The sequence below is a fragment of the Pogonomyrmex barbatus genome, unplaced genomic scaffold, assembly GCF_055798465.1.
Source record: "Pogonomyrmex barbatus isolate J1 unplaced genomic scaffold, ASM5579846v1 scaffold4, whole genome shotgun sequence".
NCBI classification, from domain to species: Eukaryota; Metazoa; Arthropoda; class Insecta; order Hymenoptera; family Formicidae; genus Pogonomyrmex; species Pogonomyrmex barbatus.
In genome coordinates this window covers 13,083,430-13,093,914 of record NW_028297138.1, presented here as the reverse complement: position 1 = coordinate 13,093,914, position 10,485 = coordinate 13,083,430, and the positions used below count along the sequence as shown (strand labels likewise).

General features: G+C 40.7%; 2 protein-coding genes across 3 annotated transcripts; one reads left to right on the top strand and one right to left on the bottom strand.

Annotated features, from left to right (window-relative positions):
- Positions 1 to 2,607: 2,607 nt before the first annotated feature.
- Positions 2,608 to 10,485, top strand: Dsor1 (mitogen-activated protein kinase kinase 1). Of its 2 annotated transcripts, none has more exons than XM_011633325.3 (8): positions 2,608 to 3,411; positions 3,760 to 3,985; positions 4,062 to 4,174; positions 4,300 to 4,411; positions 8,064 to 8,240; positions 8,323 to 8,542; positions 8,615 to 8,781; positions 8,861 to 10,485. In XM_011633325.3, the coding sequence occupies exons 1-8, from the start codon at positions 3,290 to 3,292 to the stop codon at positions 8,975 to 8,977; spliced, it is 1,254 nt and encodes a 417-aa protein (XP_011631627.2). In that variant the 5' UTR covers positions 2,608 to 3,289; the 3' UTR covers positions 8,978 to 10,485. The 2 variants fall into 2 exon arrangements, with proteins under 2 accessions (XP_011631627.2, XP_088936734.1); XM_089080608.1 differs by having other exon boundaries at positions 3,320 to 3,461.
- On the bottom strand, positions 4,406 to 7,893 carry LOC105423550 (sodium/potassium-transporting ATPase subunit alpha). The gene has a single exon (XM_011633324.3). The coding sequence runs from the start codon at positions 7,807 to 7,809 to the stop codon at positions 4,693 to 4,695; it is 3,117 nt and encodes a 1,038-aa protein (XP_011631626.2). The 5' UTR covers positions 7,810 to 7,893; the 3' UTR covers positions 4,406 to 4,692.

Here is a 10,485-nt window from a genome sequence, read left to right as displayed (position 1 = left end):
CTAATTTGTGTTCAATTTTTTTCTTGTGGGGAATTCTTTTGTATCTAAAATGTCGAGCAATTTAACCGATATGTCATACAAGTGGTCGCGTCAAATAATACAATAAAATGATACAATAAAATTGAATTTTTTTAATTGATCAATTCGTTACGCACAGATGACACGCACGTGATACGCTCAATGAAAATTCACCTTTAGTGCTCACTCATGTATTACATTTATTTGTGACGATGCAGCGGCGATGACGCATTCAATATAAATAAGAACGATACTATTCTTACGTCCCGAGATTGCATAAAACAATTAATAAGTTTTAAGAAAAGGATATCTAGTGTATTTATGTTCAATGACATACTAAATTCGATTACAAACTATATTTCCAGATTACAACCCGTGACCGAGCAAAAATCACAGGAAAATAATGTTTTGTTAATATAATAATCGTGATATAATATTGTATTGTAAAGTTATGATTGTAATTGGTTATGAAATTATAATTCAAAAGTTATTTATGACTTATAAAAACAAATGATTTCTTAGATTATCGTAAAATATTAAATGTTACACGAATAAATAGTTACATTGAAATAATGTTAATAAGGAAATGATAATAATAACGAGAGTATTAATGAGATTTATATCGTAAATTATAATGATGAATAAAATGATGCCATGATATCTAGAATACAGATTCACATATATGCGAATATTTGATCGATGCAAAAGATAAGGGTGGTATTAACTTAATTATATGTGAAATGGAAATATAAATCAAAAAATATTAAATAGAAATAACAAGGAAATAATGTGTAAATTCAGATATACGATTCAAGGATATTAATATATATATATATATATATATGTGTGTGTGTGTGTGTGTGTGTGTGTAACTAGAGATATTGCCATTAAATATAGATTGACGTAGATGTGATAATTATATGAATGATATACAATTCATCCAATATAAAAATATCAAATATTAATAATAGTGAAATGCGATGTAAATATTATAATTAAATTCAAAGTTATCTCTAAAATTTATATATGTAGTAATATTAAAACGAAAAAAAAAAAAAAAAGATATTAATAATACAATATAAGCAGTTCGAATAATATAATATAAGAAAATCAATAGTATAATATAAATAAATCAAATAATAAAATATTAGCAAATCAAATAGTATTATATAAGAAAATCAGTAGTATAATATAAGCAAATTGAATAATAAAATGAGAAAATCAAATAGTATAATATAAGCAAATCAAGTAATATTCCAAATAATATTAGAAGCAATAATTGCCTTAAATTGTTTGAAATAAGTTATTAACGTATTAGACTTCTAGTAATTTCCTTTTCCTTTCCTTTCACTTTTCCTTTATAATTATAAAATTCAGCGATTTGAAACAGTGCACTCTCTGACGATTTGGCAACTGCCGTGTTTGCATCCAAGTCGTATCTTTAGGGTAGGGCCCGATACAAAGGGAAGGGGCAAACAAAGCACTTCTCGATTGAGCATTTTATTTCGGTTTGTTACGGTTATTTACGCGAAAATAGAAAAAGATAAATGGAAAAGAAAGAAAAATAAAGCTAAGTCCTAATATTTTTCGGAGATATCATTAATGATATCTCTTTATAATAAATCTTATTATTGCAAAACGAGAATTCATTTAGCGTTTTCGTCAGTTAAATTTTCATTGCGCAACGAAAGACTCCGAGCTAGCCCTTCGTTGGAAAGCTTATATTAGGAATATTTTGAGTGCGATAAACCTCCCCTTTAATATAAACTAAGATCGTCGAACACTCCTTTGCTCTTCTACAGTTGCAATATCGAAAGCCGAAGAAGAGGCGATTCGAGAAAAAAGAAAATTACGTTATAAAATTATATTCTCCAAAAGAAAACAGTAATAATAGTAATAAAATAAAATTATATCTTTTATCACAAAACGAAAGAAAATGTATTCTCGCTTTATTATTAACTTAATTATCTTAATAATAAAAGTTATAAAAAAAAAAAAAAAAAAAAAAAATATATATATATAAAATGATAAAACCGTAAAATGATAGGTTATATGTAATATTTAAAATCGCGCATGCGTTAATCTAAGGTACTGCTCGACTGCATCTACATCATTTCGGATGAACGTCCGTAAGTTTTAATTTTCCGCGGACGTTACATTACGCTTACGCAAATTACGCCGCATGCGATAACAGATTACTACTTACAGTATTACCAATTCACAGAAATTAAATTGTGTTGTCTAAAGATTTTTGTTACTACCAACATTATCCCCTCTTTTTTTTTTATGGAAATTGTCGTGTAATTATTTTGGAATTTCGAAACCACCATTGTCGATGCCGTTATCACATTTTCGAACACACCCATAGACTGAATTCCACTAAACGCATTTTCGCGCCGTGTAGTACAATATATGTGACGTAAATTATAGATTGAGGTGAGACGTATACACTTCGCCACATCTGGCCGTATGTATCCTATATCACAAAAAAAAAAAATCACGATCGTATGTATCGTACGTATAAAACCTCTGAAACGCGAAAACCTCTGAAATTTCAACCTTGTTTTTCGATGTTCTTCCAGTTAAGTTATACTGAAATGATACATCCAGTACTCTTATTGAACGAGATAGTAACAGCTTGACTTGATTTGTTGAATCGACTAAATCGATATGTAGGAACCAATCGCGTTTATGTGACTACTGCTCACCTGCGATGGACAGTCGCGGTATCGAATGCACCCATTCTTGCGGTTCCCGCGAAGATTCATATAACCTCTCTTTTTCTCTTTACGCCAGTGTTCCACACCCTTGTCGTTAGGTTAACGACGTTTTGTGTCGTTATCCTAATTTCGACGATCGCCTGCACTTATCGCGTAACGGAAACGTATCGTTCCTAAAATAATGAAATCTTTAACGAACGAAAGGATTTATCGAGTTGCGATTTGACAATTCGCTCTCGTTAACGAGGATATGTCGAGTGCCGAACAAACGAACGTGCAGTTTATGAATTCACGCAAACGAAAGGCATAAATACAGGCATGAATACAGCCGTGAGATTCGCGCGAGTGTTGTGATTCGCGCGAAAATTGCGAAATATCGACGGACACGATAATTTCCTACTGTTCGATAAATCTCATGTGATTTACTCGAAAGGAAACGCGAAACGCTATTAATCTTACATGACCCACGAGTTCATTTCGGTGTCGAGTAATAATCTTACGCAGTGTACTGTGCTTTTTCCTTTTAAACGCTTTTAAACATTCACCACCAAATGTCAAAGAACAAACTCAACTTGACATTACCACCTGGCTCGATAGAACCAATACCATCGCCGTCACCGTCACCGCCAGTTTCGTCTTTACCCACGTATCCGGAATCGTCGGAGATGTCCGAGTAAGTCCACGAGCGAGGTTCGAGTATTAGTGATATTGACAATTTGCTACGTGAGTTTTGACTTATCTTTGATCCATATTTAAAAAAAAAAAAAAAAAGCGGATACGCCACGTATCGACGTACATATGATACTTGAATACGTTATTTCTATACAAGACAGGTTTAAATCCGCGAAAACTACTTTGTTCGAAACTCGAATCACGTCAGACGAAATGAAGTAGTTGCCAGATTTACATCGTAAGCTAATTTATTCTCACGCGTTGACTCGATTCCGTAAAATCTGTATACTTTAACGAAGCTATGTTTTAATCTCAATTTTCAGACGTTGATCGATTTTCCTTCTTACAGTGGCATAAGAGGTACAATGAGCATAGATGCTATCCAAGAGAGATTGGAGGATTTGGAAATGGATGAGGAACAAAAGAAAAGATTAGAGAGCTTCTTGGGACAGAAAGAAAAAGTTGGAGAATTGTGTGACGAGGATTTTGAAAAATTGGGTGAATTGGGTTCGGGTAATGGTGGCGTTGTTGTGAAAGTCAAGCATAAAAAGTATGGTCTTATAATGGCGATGAAGGTAAACGATTGTATACTTTTAAATCCTTAGAAATTTGCAATGCACTTGCTTGGTACTTTTATCACGGACTTTTCAGCAAATACGCTTGGAAATGAAGCCACCGGTTAAGAAGCAAATAATTAGAGAATTGAAAGTCCTTCATGAATGTAACTTTGCCCATATAGTTGGATTTTATGGCGCTTTCTGCAGGTAAACTCTTGAAAAAGGAGGATTACGTTTTCTAAAGATTACTTTTCAAGATTTATGGTATATCGTGCATATGCCGCACGATATACCAATCATAGCTGTATCTATTCTTGTAATGTCTATTCTAGCGAGGGAGAAATTTGTATATGTATGGAATATATGGATGGTGGATCGTTGGACCTAATAATGAAAAAAGCAGGGCGAATACCGGAAGCCATGATAAGTACGATTACATGTGCTGTAAGTCAAATTTTTATTATCGATATAAATAAGCGAAACGGAATCTCGCACGGTTGGGATAAATTTTATAAATACAATGATGATTGCTTTTACAATTGTGCCGCGAATAATAATAAACTGTAACGATAACGGTTATCGAGATTGTCTGACTGATTGTCTGACACGCTTGAGAAAGGGCGTGACGAGACGTTGCGAGTTTATGGATATAATTATTCGTGTCTGGAAATAACCATGTGAGATAACGAAAAAAAAAAAAAAAAAAAAAAAAATACGCGTGTGTTTCAATAATATGTTTCTCTTTCCATAATTCCACCTGGAAAAAGACGAATACATAAACGCCTCAATTCGTCGTAGACCCAAAGGAATACGCCTAGCGGCAAGCAAGGCCAATACCAATAAACCATCAATGGCATAGTCTTGAATATGTACTCCGTGCCTGGAACATAGAGCAACAACCCTGTTAGAATAACTTCGAAAACGAAGGAGAAATTGACGAACCAGTTGCTCATTCCTTGTTGAAAGATAGAATTGCGTCTGGTCTTGCACATGACCAGATCTATCATTTGCGTTATGACGATGGAAAGAAAATATCCACTCTGTGCTTCCATCAGTAGATTCATTCTGTTTTGATAGGACCATGTTTGGCCCCAGGAATCTTGTAGATCGTTGATGGATGGGTTCTCCCATTCTATTCGTAAGCCCCACAAACGATTGGGCATAAAGCCGTTCATCATAAGCACCATAAAGTAAGTGTAAAATCCGGCAAATGACTGCGTCATTCCGATCTGACCATAAGCGACGGATATCAAACGTTTGTTTACGAGCTTGTCGTACTGAGGATTTCTCGGCGCTCGACGCATTATATCGGACTCTGCCTTCTCGTAGGCTAGAGCGATCGCGGGAACGAGATCGGTGCCGACATCTATACAAATAACCAGCTCGATGACCAGCGGTAAGGGAATCGCGAACAACAGGCCGCTTAACATGGGCAACATCTCCGGAACGCTCGATGTCAACGTGTACGCGATCGATTTCTTCAAATTGTCGAATATCAAGCGACCCTCCTCGACACCGGTGACGATTGACGCGAAATTGTCATCCATAAGTATCATATCCGCGGCGTTCTTGGCGACGTCGGAGCCAGCGATTCCCATCGCTATCCCTATGTCGGCCTTCCGCAACGCCGGCGCGTCGTTGACACCGTCGCCGGTAACCGCCACGATCTCTCCCAGCCGTTGACAACTCTCCACGATCAGTAGCTTTTGCTGAGGCGACGTCCTTGCGAACACGATTTCCTCATATCGGCGTACAACGTTATCCAATTCGCTCGCATCCATATTCCTCAATTCGGCGCCGGTCATCACGATCGCGCTCCCGATGTCGATTTGAGAATCGATCAGTTGAGTGTAAGATTTATTCTGTAGGAGCGCTCGCTCGTAACGAGTCTCGTGACTCTCGCTTACGATACCGACTTTCTTGGCGATCGCCGTCGCTGTTACCGGGTGATCGCCCGTCACCATTATCACCTTGATACCGGCGGTGCGACACTTGTGCACCGCCTCCGGTACACCGGGTCTCGGAGGATCCTGCAGACTTATCAGCCCGACGAACCTGTATTCCTTGACGGGAAAGTTGTAAGACGCGGGCGAGTCGGTGTCGAACTTGTAATTCGGTCCGTATACACTGGCGGGTAGATACAAGTCGCAATACGCCAAGATGCGCTCACCGAGATAGCCCAATTCGAGACAGGCTCGACGAGATATAGAGTGATCGTCGACGGTCATCTCTCTCGTTTCCCCGTCGGACGTCAATATCGTCGTGCAATTGTCTAGTATCACTTCCGGGGCGCCCTTGAGGATCATGATGTAGCCGTAAGTATCGTCCCGATGTATCGACATATGATATTTGGTCACGGAGCTGAAAGGAATCTCAGCTACTTTCGGATGAGCCTCACGATATCGCTGTGTCGAATGAATGTGCTCGCAGAACTTGAGAATACCTGTCTCGGACGCGTCGCCGATGATCTCGCGCTCTTCGATAGGCGCCAACATGAATGACTCGGCGGTGAATTCGGCGCGTAGACAGAGAGTAGCGGCTCTTAGCATCGCGCCGAAAGCTGGTTTTTCCAACAACAGATCTCTCTCGACGCCGATTATCTGACCTGGTGGAAAGTTATACCTGGTATGGCCGAACCAGAGATTAGACACGGACATTTTGTTCTGCGTGAGCGTTCCCGTCTTATCGGAGCAAATGATTGATGTCGAACCTAGAGTCTCGACCGCTTCGAGATTTTTCACCAGACAATTCTTACTTGCCATTTTCTGAGCGGTCAGCGTCAAGACTGTCGTCACGGTCACCAGCAGGACTTCGGGTATATTGGCGATCACTATACCGAGCAGATAGGTAAACGCCCGTGTAATATTGGGATCGAGCAACAGCGACAAGCCGAAAAACGTCAGACCGCATATAATCGCCACGATTGTAATGATTCGAACGAAATGTCCGATCTCCTTGGCGATCGGTGTCTCGATCTTTGCGAGTTGCGACGTCAGACCGGCCAGACGGCCTATCATGGTGTGGTCGCCTGTGGCGATCACGATTCCCCTGCCGTCACCCGCTACAGCGAACGATGTGGAGAAGGCCACGTTGGCGGATTCGAGGGGATTCTTGTCGGTGGGATAATCGGTGCGCACCACCGGCTCGCTCTCGCCGGTGATGCTCGAGTTCTCGACTCTAAGTCCGCGGCACTCGATTATTCTAATGTCGGCCGGTATTTTATCGCCCATCCGTATCTCCACCAAGTCGCCTAATACCAACTTTTCCGTGTCCAGTCGTGATTTCGTGCCGTCGCGAATCACCGTAGCGAAGGTGGGCACCATCATTTTGAAGGATTCCATCACTTTGATATTTTTACTCTCTTGTATGTAGGCGAACACTCCCGAGGTGATGCATATCAGCACGATGATTATACCCAGCCACGCGATACCGATGTCCACCTCCCGCGTCAAGTGAGTGACGGCGTACAGGATGAAGCACAGAACCGCGCAAATCCAGAGCATCGAGGCGAATCCATGGAACATGCATTTGAAAAACTTGATATATTCCGGTGTAACCTTGGGTGGTGACAGAGCGTTTGGTCCGTCTCGTTCCATGATCCTGCACGCCTGCTCTTTCGTCAAGCCCGTTTCCGCGTTTGTGCCCAGCCGCTCGTACAGAGCCTCCAAAGCTATAATGTGATCGACGGTCTCCAATTCTTGATGCAACTCTTGTATCTCCTGCTCGGTCAGTTTCTTCTTGTGCAGGTGTGTGGAGGATATGCTCCTATCCGGTTGATGCCGAATGAGAGTCCCACGAGTCGACTGCTGCGTTACTCGCTGTGCCGTGAAGACGCCTTGCATTTTTTTAACGCAACGGATATTCTTATGGATACGTACAACTTGACACTCGATGCAAAAATCTCTTTTTCTCTTCCTCTTCCTCTTCCTCTTCCTCTTCCTCTTCCTCTTCCTCCTCTTTCTTCGCGTGACAGTCGCAGTTACGACGATCCGTTATCTCACTGCCAACTCGAGTGCTCGTTTGTTTGTTTGCTCGATCACTCGCTTACTTCTGATTACGGATCGTGTCGTTGCGAGTTATCGTTTCTCTTTTACAGGTTTTGAAAGGTTTAAGTTACCTGCGAGATAAACACGCTATAATGCATCGGGACGTAAAACCGAGCAATATCTTGGTCAACAGTGCGGGAGAAATCAAAATCTGCGACTTTGGCGTTTCCGGACAATTGATCGATTCGATGGCCAATTCGTTCGTCGGTACGCGAAGTTACATGTCGGTAAGCCACAGGCATGGTGAACGTACGTTCGGGGGTGTTACGCGTACAAATACGCCTCAAAGTTAATATCGAACATTTTCAGCCAGAAAGACTCCAGGGAACGCATTACTCAGTGCAGAGTGACATTTGGTCGCTTGGAGTATCGCTAGTGGAAATGGCAATTGGTATGTATCCTATACCTCCACCGGATGATAAGCTCTTAGCTATCATATTCGGTCCGGAATGGGTGAAACACGAAGGAGGAGATTCAACGACGGACAGCGAGCCTACGCCGATTCCGCGACTACGTTCAACGGGACGTTGTCAGTATTCTCGTATATTGTCACAAAAAAATAATTATATTCTTGAATAATCGATGATTCTTTATCATACAGACACGCACAATCCCAAACCTCTGGCGGTATTCGAGCTGCTGGAAATAATAGTCAATGAACCACCGCCGAGACTGCCGGCCGGATTATTCAGCCAAGCTTTCATAGATTTCGTCGATCGATGTTTAAAGAGAAATCCAAATGAAAGGGCAGATTTGAAAACATTAATGGTACATCTCCCATTTAGCCCCTATTTCTTATTTTATGAAACGTTGATAGTTTAATGTCTTTTCGGATTGTATGTTTTAGAATCACGAGTGGATAAAGAAAGCTGAATTGGAGAACGTAGACCTCGCTGGTTGGGTATGCCGCACAATGAATTTGCAACCATCGACGCCAACGCGTTTAGCGACGGTGCAATCCTGAATAAATGTCACTCTTACATACTTGACTACGTATATTCGCGTTCAGTACTCTTAGATTATTCTTTGATTCATTTAGGTTTTCATTCGGCTAAACGGTGGCGTATATCTTTTGTGTTTTCTTCTTGTTTCTCTCGCGGAATCTTTTTACAAAATTGAAACGCCTACATTTTTGATAAGTACGCCAGATCCGTTGAATGAACACCGTATCCTTATTCATTGTTGAATATCGCGCGAATAACTATAAGGATTTACTTACGAAAGTGCTCGTAGAAGATCCGATTGATGTCACGTTGTCGCGCATCTTGGCCATTCTCTCTTGATTTTACAAAGAGAACCTACTATATGTAATAATCTAAAGTGTCACCATGATGTATCAGGTGAAATCTGTTCATTGATTTTTGCGGATCAGATGAGACGTGTTTCATTCGGACTTTACTTGTTCGAGTGATTTGCACACAGCACGCCACTGTGCCAAATATTAATTTCATAAGATTCACTTTACGTGTTCGTCTTATGCTTTTGTTGAAAGTATGTAAGATGACGAATTGCAATATAATAAGTTTATTATTAGAAACTCATGGGCAAATTGTGTTCCCCGTGATATATTAGGATGCGCGAATGAGCATTAAACTTACGAATGTCGTTTGAGAAAATTAATTAGATCGAGTTACTTGTAAGATTTGTACCTGACATCCATAGGAACGTTATTTACACGATCAAAAATTTCATCCTTAAATCATGTTAAGCCGTTGTTTTTTTACATCAACTACATGACTTTGATTAAACGCGGTTATAATAATTTTTACTCATTCATTCATTCTAACTGTCATTTATCTATTCATTTTTTTCTCCATTCATCACAGACGTGTGTGTGTGTGTGTGTGTGTGCGCGTGCGTGCGTGCGTGCGTGCGTGCGTGCGTGCGTGCGTGCGTGCGTGCGTGCGTGCGTGCGTGCGTGCGTGCGTGCGTGCGTGCGCGCGCGCGCGCGCGCGCGCGCGCGCGGTGTGTGTGTGTATAGTCAGTCAGTCTCTCTCTCTCTCTCTCTCTCTCTCTCTCTCTCTCTCTCTCTCTCTCTCTCTCTCTCTCTCTCTCTCTCTCTCTCTCTCTCTCTCTCTCTCTCTCTCTCTCTCTCTCTCTCTCTCTCTCTCTCTCTCTCTCTCTCTCTCTCTCTCTCTCTCTCTCCCTCCCTCCCTCCCTCCCTCCCTCCCTCCCTCCCTCCCTCCCTCCCTCCCTCCCTCCCTCCTGTTCCTCCTCCTCCCTCCCTCTCTTCACACACACACACACACACCACACACTTTTCTCATGCGATCATTTGAAGGCAATCTAGAAAAAGTATTTTAATAATTCAAGCGAATTTTTTAATTCGCTTGCGATAAAATTCTTGCGTATTTATCGACATTAACATATAAACTTACATTTAATAGATTATTGTATATACTTAAGACAAAAAAGTGACCAACTCTGTTGTCATTGGATACAGATCAATTCTTACCTGACGAAAATAAAGAT